Source organism: Sapajus apella, unplaced genomic scaffold, assembly GCF_009761245.1.
Source record: "Sapajus apella isolate SASKATOON/1434 unplaced genomic scaffold, GSC_monkey_1.0 scaffold1, whole genome shotgun sequence".
Taxonomy (NCBI): Eukaryota; Metazoa; Chordata; class Mammalia; order Primates; family Cebidae; genus Sapajus; species Sapajus apella.
This window is the reverse complement of record NW_022436941.1, coordinates 66,108,062-66,133,761: the sequence shown is the minus strand read 5'-3', so window position 1 is coordinate 66,133,761 and position 25,700 is coordinate 66,108,062. Positions and strand designations below refer to the sequence as shown.

At 39.9% G+C, this 25,700-nt stretch overlaps 1 protein-coding gene across 3 annotated transcripts in view; it reads left to right on the top strand.

The window, feature by feature from the left end:
• The window catches only part of ARHGEF28 (Rho guanine nucleotide exchange factor 28), a 319,529-nt gene that overhangs the window by 253,309 nt on the left and 40,520 nt on the right, over positions 1 to 25,700 (top strand). For 2 of the 3 annotated variants that reach the window (XM_032278477.1, XM_032278487.1), the window contains 10 exons: positions 874 to 1,121; positions 4,328 to 4,450; positions 5,654 to 5,771; positions 7,983 to 8,237; positions 9,750 to 9,826; positions 14,648 to 14,826; positions 15,788 to 15,879; positions 17,023 to 17,205; positions 21,214 to 21,345; positions 24,353 to 24,453. In XM_032278477.1, the coding sequence (XP_032134368.1) occupies positions 874 to 1,121; positions 4,328 to 4,450; positions 5,654 to 5,771; positions 7,983 to 8,237; positions 9,750 to 9,826; positions 14,648 to 14,826; positions 15,788 to 15,879; positions 17,023 to 17,205; positions 21,214 to 21,345; positions 24,353 to 24,453 (1,508 nt within the window). The remainder of the gene's footprint in view (positions 1 to 873; positions 1,122 to 4,327; positions 4,451 to 5,653; positions 5,772 to 7,982; positions 8,238 to 9,749; positions 9,827 to 14,647; positions 14,827 to 15,787; positions 15,880 to 17,022; positions 17,206 to 21,213; positions 21,346 to 24,352; positions 24,454 to 25,700) is intronic. The other variant, XM_032278468.1, reaches the window with a different exon arrangement.

Here is a 25,700-nt window from a genome sequence, read left to right as displayed (position 1 = left end):
ATGCCTGAGGGTTCCAGTTTCTTCACATCCTCACCAACACTTGTTTATTGCTTTTTTATTATAATTATTCTAATGTGTGTGAAGTGATGTCTCATTCTGGTTTTGATTTGTATTTCCCCAACAGCTAATTATGTTGAACATCTTTTCATGTGGTTATTGGTCATTTGTATATCCTTTTGGAGAAGCATCTCTTCAAAGCCTTTGACCATTTTTGAATTGGGTTATTTATTTATATTGTTGAGTTAAAAGAATTTTAAAAATGTATATTCCAGATTCAAGTTCCTTATCAGATAAATTATTTGCAAATATTTTCTCCCATTCTGTGGGTTGTCTTTCCCCTTTCTTGATGGTGTCCTTTGATTGATTGTGATGCATTATTTTCCCCTGGAGAAAGTGGAATTTTTGAGACAGATTCTGCAATAGAAAGGACCAATGGTTGTCTGCACTGAAGAACTTTATTTAGTTCCATTCAATTCACCAAATTAATTGTGCTCTTGCTTGATGCAAAAAACAAAGAAAGAAAGAACCAACACACTAAGTTGTATTTTATGGAGCATTTTCAGGTGGGAATAAGACCTAGTTCCTATCTGAAGGTATCTAAAGATGCTAGCTAGTTATATTATTGAGTTTCAGATACATTAGACTCTTGTATATTGAACTTGACATATATCCTCTTTGATGGTAAAAAGAAAATGGCTTAATATTTTAGGCTGAATGAAATGTTTAATGCTGACTTTTACATTGGAATAAATATTCTTAATATTCTTAAACATTTATTTGTGTAACATATAGTATTGAGTTATTAATTTATTTTAATAGAGATACTTGCTTTTCAGAGCTTGTTTAATGCACATTTGTGCTCACACATTTCAGAGCTAATGCAAACAGAGATGCATCACATCCAGACCCTGTTCATCATGTCTGAGATCTTCAGGAAAGGCATGAAAGAGGAGCTGCAGCTGGATCACAGCACCGTGGATAAAATTTTCCCCTGTTTAGATGAGTTGCTTGAAATCCACAGGCATTTCTTCTACAGTATGAAGGAGCGAAGGCAGGAATCCTGTGCTGGCAGTGACAGGAATTTTGTGATCGATCGAATTGGAGATATTCTGGTACAACAGGTAAGAAAAGCTTAAAGGCTTTGACCTTTATGACATAAGTGAGATTTGAATCAGAATCTGCCCTTTCATCAACAAGAGTAAAAAATATATTTTGAGACCTTCATAGTGACATTCTGAGGATGTGTTTACCATCATTAGATTGTAAGTCCCAGTAAGGTAGGGATTCTTGTCTGTTTGATTACTGCTATATTTCAGCACCTGTAACAGTGCTTGATACTATAAATATTTGTTGAATCAATGGGCCACTTCACTTAGGTTAAAAAAAAATCAGGAATTCACCTGAATGTCACATCTTACAGTGGTCTGCCGCACTTGGAAGGGAAGGGAGCTCCATCTGTAGTTGCTTTAGCATGGCTTTCCTGAGGTAGATGCTAGCATGCCATCTTCTCCAAAAGTACTATTTTTTGAAGCTGTTTCACCTTGTCATATACAGCAATGGAGGTCAGCTGTTGGTCTGTATGCTTAAAATGGGGGAGTTATGCTGAGTAGTGTTCCATGGTATTGATGTATTACAATTTGTTTAATCATTCACATATTGAAGGATATCTTCTTGTTCCCAGTTTTTAGCTGCTATAAATAAAGCTGCTGTGAACACTCACATGCAGATTTTTGTGTAAACCTAAGCTTTCATTTTTCTGGGATTAATGCCCAGGAGTGCAATTTCTGGGTTGTATGGGAGTCGTATGTTCAGTTTTGTAAGAAACTGCTAAATGTTTTCCAGAGTGGTTGTACCATTTTGCATTCTCATCAACACTGTACAAGTAATCCAGTTTCTCTACATTTGATGTTGTCAGATGTAGCATTTGATGTTGTCAGATGTAGCATCTGATATTGTCACTATTTTTAATCTGGCTATTTTAAGAGGTGTAAAGTAATATCTCATTATGATTCAAGTTGTATTTCCATCATGGCTAATGATATTAAATATCTTTTCATGTGCTTATTTGCCATCTACATATCCCTTTCAGTGAAATTTCTGTTTATGTCTTTTGCTCATTTTCTAATTGGATTATTTTCTTACTGTTGAATATTGAGGTTTGTTTACATATTCTAGACATTAGTTCTTGTCAGATATGTGATTGACAAACACTTTCTGTAAATCTGTAACTTGTCTTCTCATTTTCTAATTTTGATGAAGTCTAGTCTATTAGTTTTTCCTTTTTTTTCCCCATGATAAAACGTTTTGCTTTCTTTTTACAACCCCCTAGTTTTTCCTTTTAAGAATTGTGCTATTGGTTTCAAGTTTAAAGATTCGTTGTCTAGCCCCAGGTCTCCAACATTTTCTTTTATGTTTAAAAAAGAATTTACAGTTTTGGCCGGGCTTGGTGTCTCACACCTGTAATTCTGGCACTTTGGGAGGCCAAGGTGGATGGATCACTTGAGCTCAGGAGTTTGAGATTAGTCTTGGCAACACGATCAATCCCCATCTCTACAGAAAATACAAAAATTAGCTGGGCATGGTGGTGTGCACCTGTAATCCCAGTTACTTGTGGGGACTAAGGTAGGCAGATTGCTTGAGCCCGGGAGGTTGAGGTTGCAGTAAGCTGAGATCGTATCACTGCACTCCAGCCTGGGCATCAGAAGTAGCACTCTGTCTCAAAAGACAAACAAGTTTTACAGTTTCATGTTTTACATTTAAGTGTGTGTTGCATTTTGAGTTATTTTTTGTGCAGGTTATGGGAGTAGGTTATGAAACTTAGTAGGTTGACTTTGTGTCTGTGTGTGTGTGTGTGTGTGTGTGTGTGTGTGTGTGTCTATGAATGTCCAGTTGCTTCAGGGCCATTTGTTGAAAAGGCTATCCTTCCTCTAATTGCTTTTGCACTTATATGTCAAAAATCATGTGGGCATCTGGGTTACTATTTGTTTCACTTATCTATGGGTATTAAGTCTATTAAGATAGTCTATTAAGTCTATTAAGACTATAGAAAGATAGTCTATTAAGACTAACTTTCTATAGTCTTAATAACTGTAGCTATATAATCTTAAAATTAGAAGACTAAGTCCTTCCACTTTATTATTTTTTCCAAAATTGTTTTAACTAGTCTAGATTCTTTGCCTTTTCATATAAATTCTATAATAGTCTTATCCATATTTTAAGAAAGCATACTGGAATTTTGTTAAGAATTGCATTAAAATTGTATATCAATTTGAAGAAAATTGACATCTTTTCTATCTTGAGTCTTCCAATCCATGAACATGGTATAGCACTTCATTTATTTAGATTTTTGCTGTCTTTCACTGGCATTGTATAGTTTTTACTGTATGAGTCATATATGTATTTTGTTAGATTTGTACCCAGGTAATTGTTTTTGAATGGTTGTAAGTGATTTAAGAATTATCTTTTGAGACTTATTGCCCCCAAGCATTTGTATAAGCAAAGATGAAAAGACCAGAGGTAGTGATGTAAATTTTAAGTACTTTTAAGAGGGTGGATGTGTTCTGGTTTCCATTATAGTGCTCTTCAATGTGGACATGTGCATGTAGGGCCATCATAGTCTAAAAAAATAGTAATCAAATCATTCAGCTAGTTCTTTTCATACCATCTTATGACTAAGTTGATTCCTATGTGGATTTTCTACAGATGTTTTTCTACAGGTAAGGCTTATTGAAACATCCAGTCCACATCTTCATTTCTCTTCATTAGCTAGTAAACAGGCATTCTGGTTCTGGTTATTCACTGGTCTCTTTCATCTTGGCTGATGATAGCCTGCCCTTGATCCACTTGTAATGTGTGAACAAAAAGTGAAATTTTCTACTGAAGGCTGTCTGTGGACATGGTCATTAGCCAATGTAAATGCCAAATGAGTGATTTTTTTTGAGGGGGGCAGACCTTCCTGGAGCCCCCCAAATGCTGCCATATACTTTTCTTTCAATCTATACAAGTATTAAAACTATAAATTGAAATGACAGATTTGTATTAAAAACAGGAAAAGAATAAAATACATCAAATGTTTCTCATTTGGCTATTTGATAATTATATTAGTTCAATATAATATGAGCATATTATGTTGACCCCTTACCACTCAACAACTTTCTTTTATTAATTTAAAAAATGTCTGAGGAGAGAAGTGATAGTGTTCAGAAATTCTACAGTGTTTATTCTTTATTTGCAAATAGTGTTCTGAAATAGATGAAAATTGCGTATTTTTCATGTGTTTAGAACTTACTAAATTTACAAACCATCATTGAAATATTATTCTTCCCAGTTTTCAGAAGAAAATGCAAGTAAAATGAAGAAAATATATGGAGAATTCTGTAGCCATCATAAAGAAGCTGTTAACCTCTTTAAAGAACTCCAGCAGAATAAAAAGTTTCAGAATTTTATTAAGGCAAGTATTTAAAAACTTTATTACAAAGTGATAAATCAGCATAGAGAAATAGTTTATGCTTGTTTCTTAATGATTTGAACAAATTTCATAGCTAGGAATTGCTTTTCAGGGGAAGAAGGAGGAAAGCAGAAGGTTCTTGGCAAAGGTGGAAAGTCTCTTTTTCTGTGTTAGTAAAATATTCCCCCAAATCATTTTCTTTTGTATCTTATACTTGTGAAATCATGTCTTCCAATCTTCTGAGAATATTTATAATGTATTGGGACTGTTTCATGCTCTGACAAGTTATATATCAGAAAAATCAAAGTAAAAATAAACACAGAATCTACTCCACTTCTACTGAATTAGCTTGAAGCAAATTCATGACATCATATAATTTCATCTGTAATATTTTTCTCCATATTAAAAAGTTAAAAATTGCGATGGCATTATTATACAAATAAATTAACAGTAATTTTTGATATCTTAAAATTTCACTGATTATCTCAAAAAATTGGATTGCTTAAATCAGGATCTGAACAAGATTCACATATTGTATGTGGTAGTTATATCTCTTAAATCTCTTTTAATTTGAATGTTATCCCACCCATTTTTTACTTCTTCTGATTCATTTGTTGAAGAAATTTGTCCTATGAAGTTTTCTGGATTCTAAATTTTTATCTGCCATGTTAAGAATGCTACCAGATTCTCCTCCCTTTTTTTTCCCACATAAATGTGTGTTGAGGACTTGAATACTATGAGAAATACTTTGATATTTTTAGAAAAAAAGTTGTGCTGATTAGAGGGACCTCTAAGTGTTATAATGAATAACAGCAAATGTGGAGGAAGGCCTGTTGGGAAAACAAATGGTAAACTGCAAACTCATGTTCAAAATCTAACTTTGATTTCTGATTATTTTTGAAAAACTTTTGCTATTCATAAATCGAGGCACTTAAAAGTATTGGAACTTCTTACTTTAAGAATTAACTATAAATACATCAGAGTAACTTGAAACTTATTAAAATCTTGGAGAGTTGGGGTATTGAAATTTATGACAAAGTATACAATTTAAATTAGTAATAACGTATTTTTTAACTGATAACGATGAAAATGTTAAGTCTGCATAAAATTGTACTGTTGCAGATTCTTTGTATTTTTAGATTCACACCTGAAAAGTAAATACAGGTAGAATTTGTGTATATAAAATATATATATATATATTTTAAGCTCCGAAATAGTAATCTTTTGGCTCGCCGCCGAGGAATTCCAGAATGCATTCTGTTGGTCACTCAGCGTATTACAAAATACCCTGTCTTGGTGGAAAGGATATTGCAGTACACAAAGGGTAAGTTGTGACTTCTGGGATAAACATTTGCCCCTCTTATTAGTTTTAAACATAGCTGAGGTGTTCTAAACAGCCACAAATGTTTGTGGTCTCTGATTCATAAAGCGTTTCACAATAGAGAAACTGTTAAAGCCTTAGAATTTGGCTAGCCTTAGAATTCATTTTTAGACATAATCTTTTATAACATGTCATGGATAATAGTCTGAGTTTCTACAGGTAACCCAGACCAAGCTGGCTTCCTCTTACTTTGAACCTGTCTTTCCTCTCTATATTTTCCCCACTGCTTGGCTTTCTTAATACCCCGTCTTCCTCATTTTCCTGTTACCTTCACAGCAGTCTGATGAAACGTGCTATCGATCCTATCACCAAACGTCAAAAAAAGTTAAAAATTACAATGACGTTATTATACACATAACAATATTTTTGATATCTGAAAATTTCACTGATTATCTCATAAAGTTGGATTACGTAAATCAGGATCGGAACAAGATTCACATATTGTATGTGGTAGTTATATCTCTTAAATCTCTTTTAATTTGAGTGTTATCCTACCCCTTTTTTACTTCTTCTGATTCGTTTGTTGAAGAAATATGTCCCATGAAGTTTTCTGGATTCTAAATTTTTATCTGCCATGTTAAGAATGCTACCAGATTCTCCTCCCTTTTTTTTCCCCACATAAATGTGTGTTGAAGACTTGAATACTATGAGAGGCAATCAGTTATTAAGTTGAGAAGGATTATGAAAAGGATCTATTTTTGAACCTGTCAATTCATCAAGTTCCAGGGAGTAACATATGGGCATCTTTTAAGAAGTTGCTATTGCACATGGCTGGTCTGTAAGCTCCTTGTGGGATCTATAAGACCTGTGTCTGTCTGGCTTACAGCTAGATCTTCAATGTCTAGTTCAATGGCTGGCACTGAATAGATGATCAATAAATAAAAACACGTAAATGCCATGAATGAATAAATAAAATTGTCTAATCTTCAAGCTAGTGTATTGATCTTGAATAAAGATTATTATTAGGGTGGTAGTGTGTTATGTTAAAAAGGGCTTGCGTTTGGAATTTTGTAAACTTGCGTTGCCATTGTATATACTCAGCCAAATTATTAGCTGAGCTTCAGTTATCTCCACTGCAAAATGACTTGAAACATTACCTTTCAGTTTGTTGCCTCAATAAACATCAACTAGGTGGTCTTTATCACCCAATATTTTTTATTTGGAGTTTCAGGAGGCTGCCCGAGAAACTCCTTCATAGTATTTTCACAAGGTAATCTAGAGATAAAATCAGGTTAGCCAGTATTTTAAAGAATAACAACTGAAATCAATGATTATTTGCTCTTGGTATGAGCATGGCTGATTTATCCATTAGGCACAGCACTTAGGTACCATGAAAATATTTTAATTTCTTTTACCATCAGAAGAAAAAAATAAAATTTTAAGTCAAAGAAAATGGTTTAATTATATTAGTAATATATTCATATTTATGCTAATATAGTTATAAAATATAATTTTGAATATTAATTTTATGGAGGAAGGGATCAAGGAATATAAATGATTCTGAGGCTTCTTCACATCACCCCTGTGGCTCTGTTTCTGAGAGGATGCTGGTGTGGCCCCACAGCTGGCTTATGTTTTAAGGAACTTGGCATAGGGTTTACTGATTAGCTATGTCTGGGAAGGTGGAAGGAAGGCCTAAGTTAGTATATAACATCTTTCCTGCCCTAGGGAGAAGGTCAGACCCATTCCTAGGACTCAGACATCTTACTGTCAGCTGAAGCACATTTAATAATGCAAATTTTTCATAATAAAATATTTTAACTTTTTTTGGTGGGGGTGTATAGAGTAATAGTATAAATTTTTTTTTTTTTTTTTTTTTTTGGAGACAGAGTCACCCTCTGTCTCGTAAGCTGTAGTGCCGTGGTGCAATCTCGGCTTCCCACAACCTCTGCCTCCCAGGCTCAAACTATTCTCCCACCACAACCTCTCGACTAGCTGGGACAAAAGGCACATACCACCATGCCTGGCTAATTTTTGTATCTTTTTTGGTAGAGACAGGGTTTCACTGTGTTGCCAATGCAAGGGATTTAAGATTAATCCAGCAGTTTTTATTGTTTGGATGATATATTTAACTATATTTTAAAACTAATGAAAGTTTTCCTCCTTAGTACTCTGGTTTATTGTGTAGTATTTTTCGTTTCTTTTTCCATGCAGAAAGAACTGAAGAACATAAAGACTTATGCAAAGCTCTTTGCTTAATTAAAGACATGATTGCAACAGTGGATTTAAAAGTCAACGAATATGAGAAAAACCAAAAATGGCTTGAGATCCTAAATAAGATTGAAAACAAAACGTACACAAAGCTCAAAAATGGACATGTATTTAGGAAGCAGGCACTGATAAGTGAAGAAAGGACTCTGTTATATGATGGCCTTGTTTACTGGAAAACTGCTACAGGTCGTTTCAAAGGTAATGTGGTTTCAAACCAGACCAGTTTCTCCTTTCATACATGTTATTCATTTAACAGAGGACAGATTTTCAAAAGAAAAACAGTTCAGAATTGCAGGCACACATGTGCGAACTCCAGGTCAGTTGAAAGATTGATTTGTGAATTTCAATAGGCAAATTTGGTCAATGTTACAAATCTTTGGTGGGAATTTGCTGCTCCAAGGTAAAGCCTTTATACATATTTTATGAGTTTTCAAGTTTGTGATGTCCGAAATCAAAGGAACTGAGAGTTCTGCTAATTGTTGACACAGAAAAATTGTTCTGGTAACTGTGGTGTGTTGAAAGCAAGGCAGTATACCAACACACCTAGGGTCTGTTGCATGTCAACACAGCCTAGGGCTGTCAGACCATGGAGGGGAGAAATAAAAAGAACTCTGAATGTCATCTTTGTTACTGACTAATAGAATGCATCCACACACCTGCTGACACTGATTTAAGCTCTTCCTCAGTGCTACTGCTTGCTAATTGGCACGAACTTGACTCTGTTCATCTGGATAGAGTCCAGAGCAGATAATTCCATTTTTTAAGGACTCCTTATGTAGCTATCACACTGCTTAACCCAGGCTTTCTCACCCTGGCCACACACTAGAATCACCTCTGGAACTTAAAAAAATTATAGATGCTCACGTCTCCTCCCAGAAATTCTGATTTTATTGTTGTGGGGATGAAGCCAAAGCCCACAGATTGTTTAAAGACCTCCCAGGTGAGTCCACTGTGCAGCCAGGGCTAAGAACCACTAACAGCTCATCTTCATAACATCCATAGGTTCCATAGGTAAGCAACGAGAGGAAGAGGTTGTTAAATTCTAGCTACTCAAAAATGATTGCCCATTGGAGGATGATCAAGTTTTGATGGAGATTGCAACTAATATCTGAAATGGGATTTGTTGATCAACAACTAGCAATGTTGTATTGAAAAAATATTAACCACAACCTGTAGATCCTGTTGCTCTAAGTCATTTGTTCCTTATCTGCTTAGTAGAATCAGTTTAGTAACTTTCGTGTTGGACTGTTCACTGGATGTAATGAAGATGAGTTCTTGTGAACAATTTGTAAGGGACGTATGGAATCCTAAACCTTGCTCAGATCTAGATGAAATAAAATAGCAGGCATATATACTTTGAGGTAGAAGCTGCCCCTTTACATTTTTAATTCAGTACTTTTCCTGCCAAAGGTAAGAGTTTGCTTCTTTTTGTTAAAACTTCCTTTTTTAGGAATATTTTTCTTCTGTTTTGAAAGTGACCACATTAAATTTTGCTGGAAATTTACTATACTACGCTATGCACACAAACATGCACACTTAAAGACAGCTTTCTACGAAGTTATCAATAGCATATATCCTTGGCTTTCATGATACAGGTTTTTTTTTTTAATAGAAGTTTCATAATTAGTGTAAATCTTAGTCTTTTTATTTTTATTGTTTATTTGAACTGTGATTTGCTTCATTAATACTAGTAATGTTTTTTCTTTAAAGATATCCTAGCTCTCCTTCTAACTGATGTGCTGCTCTTTTTACAAGAAAAAGACCAGAAATACATCTTTGCAGCCGTTGTAAGTATATGATCATGTGATACATTTAAAAAATAGGTTTGATCACACATTTTCTTGAAAAATGCCTGAAATTCCTAGTAAAATAAAATAGTCACAGGAGAGTATATGCTTCTGTTATGTTTCCATTATTATTTGTGGTTGCAGTATATGGAGACAAAGCATTTTGTTGGGTTAAAGTAGCATGGTTAAGTGTTGCTTCATCACAACTGGGGGTACGTAGCTGGTTCAGCAGTTCAATCACATGTGAGAATACTGCAGTACTTCAGTAGTGGTTGATGAAGAGGCACTGCCCTGAACCTCCCAAATGTCCCCATGTCATCTACCCCTCTTTGTCTTTCCTGTAGACTCCCCTTTGCCCTGCCCCTTTGGCCCCAAACCCCCTTCCCTTAGATCCAGCAACTAAAATGTGAATGCTGAGCAGAGCCGATCTCTGCCAGCATCCAGCTTTCTCCATGCCCATGGCCCTGCTCTCCCACTTACTAACCCTGTGACTGCTGTCGTGTGTCTTCCGCCAACAAGGGATCACCATCCTGTTGCCTCATGTTTACAGAAGATTCTTTCTTATTTTTACTATAATGGCTTCTAAAAACTAACAGTGTTTGTATAACACTATCTTTGTAATGTGTTCATCTAATTGCTAGTACATAGACTTAGACTAACAATAAAACTAGTATTTTGTGACATTTTGTATTTGGCATCTGGTTGGTCCAAATGACTTAGAGAAGGAAGTTGTCAAAGTTAACTCCTTGTTAGCATCAGGGAGCATCAGGCCCCGTTAGAGGAAATAATACAAGACATAATACCAATATGGGCAGTGCGTGGTGGCTTCCTAAAATGCTAGTGTTTATCCTCCACCAAATGGTAGGATATTTGGGTGCCATTAGCAGATGCCATTAATTCCAACCAATTTTAGCAAATTCAAAGCTTAATACGGCTTCTGTTGTGTTGCTCAGAGAAAACAAAGAGGCATGTCTATGGGATTCTGGGGAAGAGGCTGGAGCCGCACATCATCTGCCTTTCTGTGTTTGACAGGCTGGCTTGAGAGACTTCATCATCCTGTTCAGCACGTTGCCTTTCATCAACACAATGATGTTGAGTTGTATGGAGGTCAAAGACGTTTTCACAGAGCTATTCTAGAGTGTAATAAGAGACCTTAAAGAAATCCCTATGTTCCCAATCAGTTTGAACTGTATTACAAATTTCATGAAAACCTACTAGTTTGTCCAGTGGCCTCTCTATGCTGTTATCTGAGATGCTCAGAGATTCTCTGAAAGAACATAGAGAAAATAAATGGGAAAGTGGGGACCGTTTTGTTTAATATGTAGGATGGTGAAGGCCATGTAGGAAGAGGAAACAAATTCACATCTTTACAGAAACCAATGCTTCTTTAAAACCAAAGACCTAAGAGAGAAGCAAATTCTGCTTCTTGGATGGTATTACCAAACAGATGTCCTGCTGATTGATCATGAAGTAGATATAAAGACAACTATCTTGTTTTTTAGGACGAATACAGCATATGGATTCAGATCCTGTAATGCTCAACTTAGACCGTGACTTGAAATATAATTCTTTCCTTCTTGTCTCGTATGACCTCCTGAGGCTTTATCTGTGCTACCCATAGACCACATTTACCATTAAGTGGGGTATTAGGAATGCAATCCACCGAATGCCAGAATAAAGACAGTTACAACCTGGCTCTTCTTGGTGGAATGTTTGGCTATAGACAACTGTAAAATGTTACTGATACTGTTTCTTAAAGATGTTAACCTGACCTGTAGCTGCATTCATAAATGACAGCTAAGCCCTTGGAGGTATCAGAGAGCAAAAGAGAAAGCCTCATTTTATCCTTGAAGAGTCAAGTGCACCCTACTGTTGAAACACTCCGGAGTTACATCTATCTGGCAACAGCCCATGTGTTATAAATACCTTATAGTTAACATTGTAGGGAATTGAAGCATTTAGCTAGGGGTATACAGATATCTGGATTTCCTAGTTTCCATCCTAGTATTTTAGAAAGTCATCCTCATGTTAGTACAGGTGAGATCCTCCACTTCTTGTGCAGTTTAGAAAAAAACTTCTTCCCTAGATGCTTGTCTTGCTGCATGTTACAGAAGACATGATGAAGTTGGAAATAGCCAGAAGATAAGCAGCTGAAAATAGCAAGAGGATGGAGTAGTGTGTCCCTGCAAGAAAGCTTTGCTGTGTTTTTGTTTATTTCATAAAGGACTCAGCTGGAAACTGAGGTAGAACTCAAACCTACAAAATGTATAAGAAAAAGTAGATGTGTTCACTAAGTCTTGGAATACTAAGTGTAGGAGGAATCTCTTGAACATCAAAGAAGGCAAATTCAAAAGGAACAAATAACCAAGACACAGTGAACCTGTGAACCTGCCAGCTGAAGCTCAAAATAGGAAGCAGCCTTAATGTCTGTTTATCACAGTGGACTCCCTGGATAATAGAATTAGCACACAATGGATGCGGTGTAACAATATGGCTAAGCATAGCAGCTCCTTCTCCTACATCAGAGGTCTTCAACTCCTAATGCCTGTAGGGATTAGATGGAAATGCGAACGAGTGAAGGTGGCAGGGTCAGAAGCGAGGAGACAGTAGAAAGTGGTAGGGACTGTAGTGAAAAGTGAGTCCATGTCCTGTCTCAAAGACAGCAGAGACTACTTGGCTATAGTCAGTGTTTGAAAATGACAATATGAGCCCAGAATTGCCAATCTTCTGCTTTCCCCAAGAACCCAGAAATCTAAAGCTTTTAAAAAGTGGAATCCCCTAGTGTTTAAAGGTTGAGAACTTAGTTTTAAATTTTGTTTGTTAAATGCTGTGGCACAATTAAAACATTCCTTCAGGCTGGGTTAGGTCTTTGTATCACCAGTGTTTGATATCTACCTCCAAAGCAGACATGCTACTTCCGTTCCTGGAGAGTTAATTTGAATTGTTCCTCTCCAGTGTTTGTGCGTGGTTAGTATGAATACCAGGGGACAGGTCCCTCTGCCCCTGGTCTGATGGTGATGTGATGAATGCTGCTTTCCTTGCACTCACCTGTTCTTCACTTTGAAAAGGTCTTACCTGCCACCTCCTCTCCCCTGCAACAGTAACCAACTGGTTCAAATAATTTCACTCTTGCTCATGTCTTAAGCAAGTAAACCTACTCTGCCTTTGTACGTACAGAGGCTGTCTACCTTGTCAGCTGAGGAAGCTAAAGCTGCACATTGGATCAAGGAAGCAGATAAGGTCTTGGGAGTAGATCCATAATAGAATAAGCCAGATTTTCAATGCTCCAAGGATCTCCCTAACTAGAGAGGGCAGTATTCAACCAACTCTGCCACAAGGGCTGCTTTTGCTTCCATTTTCAGAGGCTGAGCACAGGGCTGCACAGACCAGAGGTCTTGTCCCATCATATATTTCTCTCATGCTAGTCTGGGAAGCATGGGGTGAGGAGGTACCCTGGGTCACCGTGGCACACAGCGTCAGATGTGGCCAAGCTGTATGGTGCTGGGAAAGCCGACAAGCCAGCACCAAGGAGTCAGCAGGGAGGGGAGAGTGGCATGTTCTGGGTAAAGGCGTCACTCAGTCCATGATTGTGAAGCAAAACCACACATTGCAACCAGCTCCGTAAACAGTGGTGGAAGCCACATACCAATGAAGATTCTTCATATTATCCCCCAAACTGTTCATCCTGAAGGCATTCTTTTGGCCATTCTTTCAACCACATATACCTACCAAGCATCATCAGTGTGCTATTCCTCTTTGAATCCCTACTGCTTAGAAAGGGACATTGGAGGATCACAGTAGATGTTGGTAGAAGAGGTGGTTTAATTATGGTGTAAATGCCAATTTTAGACCTTCTTCCTATTACCTTCTGGTGGACTTATGTAAAACTCGTTCCACCAACATTTATTGAGTGCTTCCTCTACGAAAGGCTATGTGCCAGGCATATGAAGATGAATTATACCCATTCCCGCCCACCAAGGGCTCATCTGCTTGGTGAGAAGAGGCATTTACAGGCAGAACTTGTAGACACTCTGTTGCTGTGACCCACATGACAGGAGCAAAAAGGATTGGTTATGCTGGGGAATTGAAGGTCTTGCCACCTATACATATCTGTCACTTTTGTAGTGCATGAGCTGGGCTTCTGTTCTGTCACCTTACTGTTGAAACAGTATTGCAAGTCCAGTGGACTTTTTAGGACCTCCATCCTTCTCAATCTTTGTGACATTTGATATAGTTTCCCATCTCATGCCCTGTTAGACAAATTTCTCCTCCCTTAAATATGGCATTTTGATATTTTTCTTCTCTGACTGTTCTTTTAAAAAGTTTCACTTTTAAACCACCAATTCCTTTTTTTTTTTTTTTTTTTTTGAGACAGAGTCTCACTCTGTTGCACAAGCTGGAGTGCACTCACTGCAACCTCCACCTCCCAGGTTCAAGCAATTCTCTTGCCTCTTGTATTTTTAGTACAGTTTCGCCACATTTAGTACAGTTTCACCACATTGGCCGAGTTGGTCTTGAACTCCTGACCTCGAGTGATTTGCCTGCCTTGGCCTCCCAAAGTGCTGGGATTACAGGCATGAGCCATCACATCTGGCCTAAACCAATTCTTAAGGACAAACATTTCCATAAATTCTCTTTTTCCATCCTCTCTTCTCCATACCGTCTCCATTGGAGATCATATCAATTTCTACAGCTCTTTTGAAAAGATTGGAAGTAGAGAAAGGTTTACCTAATACTGTTGCTTCCTTTAGTTCATGTTTTATGGGAGCCTTACTTTAGCTGGGATGCTGTTTCATCTGCTCACCTTCCTATTTTATGTAGGATCAGAAGCCATCAGTTATTTCCCTTCAAAAGCTTATTGCTAGAGAAGTTGCTAATGAGGAGAGAGGAATGTTTCTGATCAGTGCTTCATCTGCTGGTCCTGAGATGTATGAAATTCACACCAATTCTAAGGAGGAACGCAATAACTGGATGAGACGGATCCAGCAGGCTGTAGAAAGGTAACGTTTCCTTCCATCCGTAATCTATGAACAGACTTCTCAGTTGGGGAAAACATTCTAACCATGTCTTCCTGCATGAAAACTTTGCCTCTGCCAGAATGGTCTGCTCCCTGCCCCCTGCACCTGCCTGCGATAGTCCCCCATCTGCAGCTTTCTCCTCCGCGCCTCCCTGCATGTAATGCCTGCACCTCCCTCTGCCCGTCTGCGCCCTGCTGGGCTTTGATGCAGCTCGGGCCTCCCCTCCTCCATGAGGACCTCTTCAGTCCTGGTGATCTCTTCCTTATCTGAAATTCTTTAACACCTGCTCACTAAAGCATTTACTCGATGCTTCTTATAGAATGCCTTGTAGCTATTATCTTTTTTATGTACATATATGTGTGCTTAATTAGATTGGAAGCTCCTTGAGGGCAGGGGTCATGTCTTATGTTTCTCTGTGTGCCTAGTGCTGAGAAATCATTCAATAAATGTTTCTGAATTGTTGGATCTAAGTATTCTAAGTCAATTTATTCCTCATTACTTGTGCAAGGACACTTTTAATAATTGGGAGCACAAGGGTGGGGGTGATCATTCTCAATAGCAATTTGATGAGTTAGATCCTGAAGTTATATAAAATTTCTCCACCTCCACTGCACCCCATCTGATCTGGCACCCCACTTCTATCCCCTACAATCCTTATACTTTATTGCCATCATGTGTGTGTGTGTTTGAGTGTATATTTGTGTTCACTGGAATATTTGAGTCATCCTACACTGCTGATTTTCAGAGCCATGTAATGTTATGTAAGATTCTTTGTATACTCAAGAAAACCAAGTCTCTAATCAGGGGGCATGATGTATTCCTTTAATGCTGAAATTTTCTCCTTTATGAATAAATCTATTGCCAAGTTCCCATGTTTTTCTAATGGATCTACAGATACTTGCATTTAGTTTCAGTTGTGTCTCTTGACTATTGTCTTTTAAAGTTGCCCTGAAGAAAAAGGGGGAAGGACAAGTGAATCTGACGAAGAGAGGAGGAAAGCTGAAGCCAGAGTGGCCAAAATTCAGCAATGTCAAGGTACAGTGCAGGCACCTACGACTCCTGGTCGTGGTGTTTTCCTGGGTGTTGGGAAAGCCCAAGTGTCATGAACACGAGGTTATAACTACATAATTCATCCTGTGTACCTGAGGCCCCCTGGACCACCCTCCCGAGCAAAACTGAAAACCAAAAACTTACACTAGAAATGCTCAAACAAGATGACATTCCCTTCACTTCCACCTTAGTGATGACAATGGATGTAAGAAATGCACATAACATATACAAAGCAATAGCTGTGGGCAGTGTGGGGCAGATGAATGTTGGAATTATTGTCTCATGGTTTAATTTTAGGTCTCAGCACTGTCATGTCAATGGCTTTGGACAAGGAACCCGATAGATCTGGTCCCCAGTTTCCAAGTCTGTGAAGGAAGGAAGTTAGACTAGCTCAGTGATTCTCAACTCCAGTTTGACATTGCAATCAGTTGAGAGGTCTTTAAAAATACTGATGCCTGGGCCTCACCCTTCACCAGTTGAATCTGAATCTGTGGCAGGTGGGATATAGACTTTGGGGTTCTTAGCTCTCCCAAGGTGACTTTGAAGCACAGAGAAGACAGAATTCCTGGATTCAATGCTAGTTAAGATCCCTTTGAGCTTTAAGAATTCTGTGACACGTTGAAACCTGAGGACAATGATGCATGCAAAGATGGGCAAAGAAATTGGATGTTTAGAAACAAAAACATAAACCAGTGTCTTTGGTTTTGACCACAGCTGGCTGAAGCCTGCGCAGTTCCAGGCATTTGTATTGCTTACCCTCGTGGGCATTCACTCCTCATGGACGGTGCAGCCTCAATTTTCATTCCCAAGCTTAATGTTTAGTCTTAATAGAAAACAGCCTGCATAAACAAAGAAGGGTTTTGCAAATTTTCTGGAACTACGAGGCTGAGAAAGGGACCTTGTTTACAGAAAAGACAATGGAAGCTGAGAAAATTGTTCACTGCCTGGAGGCCACAGTCACTCAGTGGCATAGTCAGGCCTGAAAGCTGCATCTACCCCAGTCTTCACCTGGGCTTTCTCTTGTAGGTCACACTGCTTGCTAATTAGCAACATCTCTTTCATGGACTCTCACATTAGTGGTTGTATTCATGTTAGTAATAACCTCCTATGGTAAATACTATTTCATAGAAATACTCACTAACCAAGACCAGCAAATTTGTGCGTATTTGGAGGAGAAGCTGCATATCTATGCTGAACTTGGAGAACTGAGCGGATTTGAGGACGTCCATCTAGAGCCTCACCTCCTTATTAAACCTGACGCAGGCGAGCCTCCCCAGGCAGCCTCATTACTGGCAGCAGCACTGAAGGAAGGTAAGTTGCTTTGAGAAGGGTTTGGGTTGACATGTTAAGAAATTTGTTTTGAGATGGAGTTTTGCTCTTGTTGCCCAGGCTGGAGTGCACTGGCACAATCTTGGTTCACCACAACCTTCGCCTCCCAGGTCCAAGTGATTCTCCTGCCTCAGTCTCTCAAGTAGCTGGGATTACAGGCATGTACCATCATGCTTGTCTAATTTTGTATTTTTAGTAGAGACGGGGTTTCTCCATGTTGGTCAGGCTGGTCTTGAACTCCCAACCTCAGGTGATCTACCCGCCTCAGCCTCCCAAAGTGGTGGAATTACAGGCATGAGCCACTGTGCCCAGCCCAGAAAATGTTTATTGAACACCTACTATGTGCTGTGCACTATAGTCTTGATGTTGAGGATACAGCAGAAAAAGACAAGGTCCTTACTTGGCTGGAACTTATATTCTAGAAACAGCCAAATATAAAGAAATAAATATGTCAGATTGTCTCAAATGCTATGAAGAAAAATAAGCAGGACAAGGGAGAAAGAGGGTGATGATTTGGGGTGGCTCTATTTTAGATAGGGTAGTCAGGGACAGCCCCTTTGATATAACGATAGGTAAGTGGACATGAAGGAAGAAAGCCAAGTGATATCTGGGGAGAGAGTCTTCCAGGCATAGGGGACGGTGGGCACAAAGGTCCTGGGGCAGGGAATCGCCAGGCTCACCTGAGGAGCAGGCAGGGGACAGCACAGGCAGAAGGAAGAGAGGGTGGGGTGAGCAGTGCAGGCAATCAGTCCAGGGTTCACTGGGTCTCAGGTTGCATGGCTGGAGAGAAGGAGTTGGGATCTCATCCAGAGTGGAATGGGGAGCATTAGACAGTTTTGAGTGGAGGAGTGACTTGACTTGTGGTTTGAAAGGATCCCCTGCCTGCTGTGGGGAGAATAGACTTAAGGGGGAAAAGTGCAGATGTTGGTAATAGCACTGAGAGATGGTGGCCGAGGTCGGGTGAAGGGCAAGGTCATTGGAGATGAGAAAGTCCGGAGGATGAGAGGCCAGGGTGGTGGAAGGACTAAGTTCATAGAATTGAAATTACTGATAACTTTGGCAGGATTAGCATTAGAGGGAGGGGGAGAACTTGTGCGGTGTGTGCTAGCTCATTCCGGGAAGGCACGCGTGTGGCTGAAGGTCTGCAGAGGAAAGGCAGCAAGCAGTGGTAGTGAGCGTGTAACCTGAGGCCAGGAGCTTCAAGGCAGAAAGGAGTTGAAGGGAGAGGTGGAGATAAAGGTCTGGAAGTGACAGTGGGACAAAGGGCTTGGGAGATAAACCAGCCACCTCCTGAGAGAGTAGCAGTAAATGCTGTTGTGCAGAAGAAGGGCTGGTAAATTACAGACCACGGAGTGCACACAGACCACGGAGTACACGCATCCCACCACCTGCTTTCGTAAGTTTAGTTTTACGGGAACGCAGCCACATCTGCTTGTTTGTGTTGACCGTGGCTACTTTTTTTTTTTTACAGTGGCAGAGATGAGCAGTTTTGACAGGGTATTTAGTCCACAAAACCTAAACTATTAACTGGTTCTTTGCAGAAAATGTTTGCCAGCCTCTGGCTTAGAATCTCAGAATATTAGCTCTGGAAGAGAATTTAGAAATCTTAGAATCAGCCATTTTAGAATCAGCCTCAGTTTCCCAGTTGAGGAAACTGAGGTCTTGAGAACGGCGTAGAGGTCTGAAGTAGGATTCATGGATAGATCCCCCCCCATCCATCTGTTTATCACATATGCATGGAGCATCTACCTGTGCATGGTTGCTGGTGCTAGGGAGGCAGTAATACTTTTGTAAAACTTCTAGTGGGGAAAGACAGACAATACTCAAGGAGAAAAGATAACTTCACATAGTTATCTATCCTAAAGATAATGGGATTGTGATAAGGTGGAGCATCAAAGAGGTTAGCCTAAAGACCTCTCTTCGAGATGAGGTTTGAGAAATGAGAAGCCAGCTGTCTGAGAGCTTGGGGCGGATGATCCCTGGGCAGAGAGAAGGAAATGCAAAGCCCCTGAGGCTGCAATGAGCTTCACATGTTCAAGGAAAGCAAGAAGGCCTGGGTGGCAGATGTCGGGGGGTCTCCATTAGATGAGGTGGTGTGGGTCAGGCAGGCTGGGATCAGATCATGGTAGGCCATATTTCAATAATTACAAAAGAGGATGTTATTCCAAATAGGATGGCAAGGCATTGGAAGCTTTTAATCATGGGTATGGAGTGATCTGATTTATGTCTTAGAACACTAGCTGCTGAATGGACAGGAGACTGGAGGGAGGCAAATCTGCCTAGAGATCTGTTAGGAAGCAATCACAGAAGTTGAGATGAGGCTTGGTCTAGACCAGCACCATTGATGATGGAAGCAGAGAAAAGTAGACCGAGTCAAGATGTATTTTAGAAAGAAAGCCCCAAAAAACTTCCAAATGGGTTGACAAGAACCAGTGACCCCCCCCCATTATCTTTGATAAAGCCTTGATCAAATAAATCACCCACTCTCAATATTAGCCAGTGGTTTTAATTTTCTCCCCCACCAACACTTTGACTAAACCTGGGTTGTATGCCCATCTGCTTCCATCCCTCTGGCACACTGTAACAGAGGTGCCAGGAAGCAGCAGTGGACCCAGCTGCTTAGAACTCAGAGCAATGGTTGTGCTGCATGAGGTGCAGTGGGATAATCCACCCTGGATCACTAACCACCCAGCCCCAACTGCAGCCAAAAGATAGAGCAGGAGTTCTTATCCTGGTGAGGTAGTTATCATCTGACAAAGAGCCAGCTCAGTAGTGCACCTTGAATAGTCTCCCTGAGACTCCACTCTGCCGGGAGGCTTTTCCTCCTTCCTTTCTTGTCTTCTGTCTCTGCCTCTTGAAATCCATCCAGACTTCCAGGTCCTGCTCAGTTTTCACCTCCTGTAAAAACATATTCCGAACCCTACTAGAATGCGGTTCCTCCTCCATGCTGCAGTAGCACTTACAATGTTCTAATAATGCCGACGGAGGTGAGTGCGGATCACATGCTTCTCTGCAGTCTAGCGGGTTGTGTTTGTCTCTTTCCTCCTGCAATCTGTGAACGCCCCTCTTAGTTGTCAAGTGCCCTCTAGCCCCTAGAACAGGCACTTGTTTAAACTACATATCCTACTTTCTCCTCCAGAAAATCAAATCCAGTAAGTCCAGAGCAAAGGTTGGGAATCTGTCTTTCTAAAGACAAGCGTAGGGAAATACTCTTTTGAGGAATAGCTAATATTTCTGAGTAACAAGTTTTAAAATTTTAATGTCTGGTATATTTAAATTAACTGAATGACAGGAAGTTTTTAGGCATACTAATTTGCTAAAAGTTGCATTTGAGATATTTTTATACCATGGGTTTATAGCTTTTTATTGAGTTAATTCTCTATTGTAAAATGATGCTAAAAGTATTGGTGTAGATGACAGCTCTGCAAACTTTTCCTACAGAGGGCCAGATTTTAGGTTTTGTAAATCACATAGTCTCTGGGACGCAGCTGTGTGTGTGTGCATGTGTATGTGTGTGCACAGGCACTTTTCATGTTTTGACAACCTTTAAAAATGTAAAAATTGGCTAAGTGCGGTGGCTCACACCTGCAATCCCAGCACTTTGGGAGGCCGAGGCAGATGGATCACAAGGTCAAGAATTTGAGACCAGCCTGACCAACATGGTGAAGCCCCAATCTCTACTAAAAATACAAAAACAGCCAGGCATGGTGGCGTGCACCTGTAATCCCAGTTACTCAGGAGACTGAGGCAGGAGAATCACTTGAACCCGGGGGAGTGGAGGTTGCAGTGAGATGAGATCACATCACTGCCTTCCAGCTTGGGTGACAGAGCGAGAGAGATTCTGTCTCAAAAAAAAGAAAAAAATCATTTTTAGCCCCTGGGTCATACAAAAGCAGGGACAGACCAAATGCAATTTACCAGCTCCTGGTCTAGATTAAATATATACCTAGCTTTGTTTTTCAGACTTATTTTTGTTTTTCTTTGTCTTAGCTGAGAGCCTACAAGCTGCAGTGAAGGCCTCACAGATGGGCGATGGGAGTCAGTCAGGCGAGGACAGTTGTGGAGACCCTGTGTTGACGGACACGCTCGGCTCTCAGGACGCACCAGGATTGCCGACTGCCTGTAAGTGAAAATGCAGGCCTTGGCAGTGAGCCTGAGCACAGCCCCTGGAGCTGATAGTGGCCACATAAAATAAAGGCAGAGACTGTCTCTGTTTGAAGGGGATTTGTCATATTTCTTTAAGTGAGAAAAAAACTGAGAATAAATATGCTAGCCTAAATGACTATCATATGCGTGTTATAATGACACTGGTGTTTCAAGTCCGAGGACCTAAAGAGGAGTCGGTGAGTTACACTGCTCTGTTTTCCAGCTGAGCGCTGACCTTCCCCAACTCCTGCCCTGCCTCATTTCTGATGTGATTTATTGAATACAGTTTTGAAAGAACTTTTTAACTTTTCTGGCTTTTTAAAAAGGAGTCCCTGCAGTCAATTAGCGAACAAGCCCTTAAACCTAATCTCACGTGCATCCACGGAGAAAACGACTCAGAAAACCAGACACACACACAGCTCCTTCCGCCTCCCCCGCCCCTTTCTTTTCTCTCTCTCACACCCGGAGTTTGGTGGTATGGTTAAAGCAGAAGTGCCAGAAAATTCTTGATCTGTGCCATCCTACACTTTAGTTCATGTCACAATTCATTTATTAAAACACTGTTTCAGTACCTTTTAAATATAAAAAAATAGAATGTAGAGATCTGGTTTAGGTAATTTCCCAGAACCTAGCTCTCCTGTTATATGTATAGTTGTTGGCTGCTTAGTTCCAAAAAAGTCTCTAAGATAAGAGCATAAAGAGGATATTTTTTATACTGTACAGGTAGTAACAACCTCACTTCCATAAGGTCTTATGTGTATGAGGTAAAATGGATACAGTGTCTCTAGTAGTTAGAGACTGGAAGATTAAATTGAACTCAGAACTTCTTTGGCAACATCCCTTGATTAAGATATATAAATGCAGTATAGTGTTTTAATTCTATACTTCTTTTTTCCTTTTTTAAACACCAGTACCACTAATTATTTTCCTCTCTCAAGTTCTGCTTTATCTAATCCCGGGTTTCTATTTTCGGAATGCACACATATGTTTTTCATTTTGACACAGCCCAGATTCATCAGGGGAGTTGTACTGCCCTCGGTGATTTCCTTTTAAAAGAAGAGCCTCATTATGCCATTGAGGAGGCTCTGTCTAAAAATAAGCACGGGGATCTGCGGCTCTCAGCCTCGCCCCAGGGACAGCTGGAGAGGCTCCGCTCAGCTCCGCAGCTGCCCGAGCCCGCAGCCGTGCCTTCCTCCCCGCGGGCCAGGCAGTGAAGGTCTCCCCGTCTGTAACCACATCTGTTACGACTGGGGAGAGTTTCAAAGGGACACCCATGGCATTTGCTAGAACATTGAGAGGCTCTTTAGAGAAGTCTGATGCCAGGAGTCAGGTAGAGGAAGTAGAGAAGCAGGCTAGTGGGGTCCTGGACCCCAAGGCCTCTTCAGTTCTGGGTTAGACTGGAACATGGTGCTGTGAGTCTGATTCTCTTTATAAAGTTGTTAAAGGCACAAGGTTATCCCTGGAAATGAAAGTCTACATCTGTAACTGAACGGGCTGGTTCTGCAAGTGACTGAGAACTCAGCTCTTCTGAATCAGGCTCATGTCCGTCTGCGGTTATAAGCCAAGCAGGGCCCTCTATTTTCAGTCTTTGGTATACATGATGAGTATCATCTGCTTCTAGGGAAGTTCTGTCCACTGGGGACCCTCTCGTCCCCCCCTGAAATTGGATACGGGGACAGGGACCTGATCTGTATTTCATTCTTCTGCCTTGTCATCAGCTTCTTTCCCATTTGCTTTTCCTAATTTGTATGAAGGAGTGAGAAACAGAATGGCAAATTCTTTAGTGATGCCTTTGGCCACTCTTTAAGAGCTAGGGATAGTACCCTACAGCAGAACCATTTTTCCAATGACAGAGAAACCTACATAATGTCCCTTCACTATAAGTGAACAAGTGCTGATCAGCTTGAACAAAATAGACTTGTTTTCAGGTGATCTCATCTGAAGCAGTTTCTGTTTAGACAAAAACTTTGTATTAGAAGAGGCCTTTGGAATCCTGGAGGACTCTCATTTCCCAAAGACATAAGTATTTTTATTAATTTAAAGAAAAAAGCATTTCCTCTATTAGAAATAAAGTTTCAAGATGACACAATAAGAAATTATACAAACAGTGTTACAAAGTGAATATTGATTTTGTCAGGGTCCTGATTCAACATGGTTCTAATAAAACATTGTATTTTGGGCTTTGAAATTCTAGTTTTAATCAGTGCAAGGTGGGCACAGTTTAAGTTTTAACTGAGTTCACACAGGTAAAGAAATAAACAAAATCCTGCCAACAAAGATTTAATGGATGAAGTGAAATCTGTACTTGGTAATTAAAAATATTTCTGGGCTAGTTTCTATGTTTTAATAGGTTAAATATATAGTATTTGTAAATTTAAAGCATAAACAAGACATGAGAAAAAACACATTTGGAAATTGTTAAAAAGTAAGTTATTCAGAGATAGGGACAGGTTCTTGGTTTGTATGACTGTGAGATCTTCCTAGAAAGATGTCTTCCTCCTGCTTCGGACTCCTCCTTCCCTCTAAACCTTGTTTATTGTCTGCTGCTCTTGCTCTGGTCGCAGGGGAGGCTTTTTACAGCCTTGAGTCTGCCAAGAGACCTTGCTTTTGTTCTACAGCACCTGTTTTAAATTTCACCCTTCCCAGGAGGCTTTTCCTATTCAGGGAGAGTGAGATGTAGAATCTACCCTCTGTACGACAGACAACACACAGACATGGCAGCACAAGAAACAAAAGTACAAAGAGGGCGGTAATCTGTGCCGTTTGTCACTTGCTGTCTATTAGCGTGTAAGCCCCATGCGGGCAGGGGCCGCTCGCATTGCTCCGTGCTCATGCAAGCACCTCATGTAAGAATACTCCATATGTGTTATTTTGTGACGTTTCTTGTTTTGAAACATGTGTCAGCCATGCACAGAAGAACCCGGTCGGCTGGCTGATGTTTGACACTGTCCTTTCTGTTTCTGTCCCGATGGCGTGCTTCCAGCACTAGTCACAGGAGGGAGAGAAGGAAGAGGCTGTTCGGATGTGGATCCCGGGATCCAGGGTGTGGTAACCGACTTGGCCGTCTCTGATGCAGGGGAGAAGGTATTGTGAACTGATTTGTTAGTCAGTGGCAGCGGTTACTGTAGATAATAAAATAGCCTCAGGTTCTGGTCTGTCACGGCAGTGGGTGGGACAAAGGTGCTTTTCTGAATTGTTCTTGATTGATTTAAATATTCATATTTAAACTTTCTGATTTCTTCTTCAAATGTGCTTGCACTTCTAATGTCATGTAGGTGTAAACAAAGCAATGATTGAAAAGTGATTAAAAAGATTAAAAGCTCTCCCGTGTATATGTGTGTCTGTGCTCTCTGACTTCTGGTCTTCCCGCCCTGCAGACCTTTGCTTCTCACCCACGATGTTTGGCAGCTCTGGCACCTGCGGCCCTTTTGCAACCAGATGGCGCCAAAGTAATTGAAACACCTTTTTCTTTGGACTATTCTTCTTCCACCTTCCTTGACTCTCCTCTCCTTGCAGAGGTGATTTCTTGTCATCACCCACATTTCACCTACTTTTTTGTGGTCAACTTTTAATTAATCTGACCAGTTTTTGGTTGGGGCACAGTGATTCTAAATGCTTCCTTTTTGACTTATTGCTGTATACATAGGTGTTAACTCTCTCTTTAAGAATTAAATACATAAAACTTCCTGTTAACATCCACTGAAAGTGAGATGTCAGAAACAGGGAAGGAATAAAATATGATTCTGGGAGGTGGCTAGTTGGCCTCTTCGGGCTTGTCTGGGGCTCCAAGAGTTTAGCTTCATCTAAAATTGAATTAGATACATTACTAGGTGCCAATATGTGTCAATGTGAAAAAATGTCAAATATCAGATCTTCTCTTACATATACAACATATTTTATTCTATACTTTTTGTATATATTACATAGGACTGAGAAAGCAAGTCAAGGATTTTTTAAAATCCAGAGAAAAGACAGCTGCGATTAAGTGTTTCTTTTTTAAACTTCACAGGCCAAAATGAGCATAAGAATGTAATATTTTGCTCCTTCCGATTGTAAACTTTCAAAAATATTGCTTCTTAAAATGTTTCTGCTTTTCATTCTTTTCAGTGAAGACTTCACTTTTAAGTGTGAAGTTTGTGGTGTCCAACTGTGTTCATAGAAAAGAAAAAGTGAATGGGTCAGTAATAGGTTAATCTTGAATGGAAAGTTGGGTGGCTCCTACCCCTAAAGCCTCCCTCTCCTATTCCAGTTCAGTTACAGGTAGATAAGTGAGGTTAACTGTCCAGGTTCTTCTTTGGATTAAGCTATCTGCAAAATGCTGCTCTTAATAA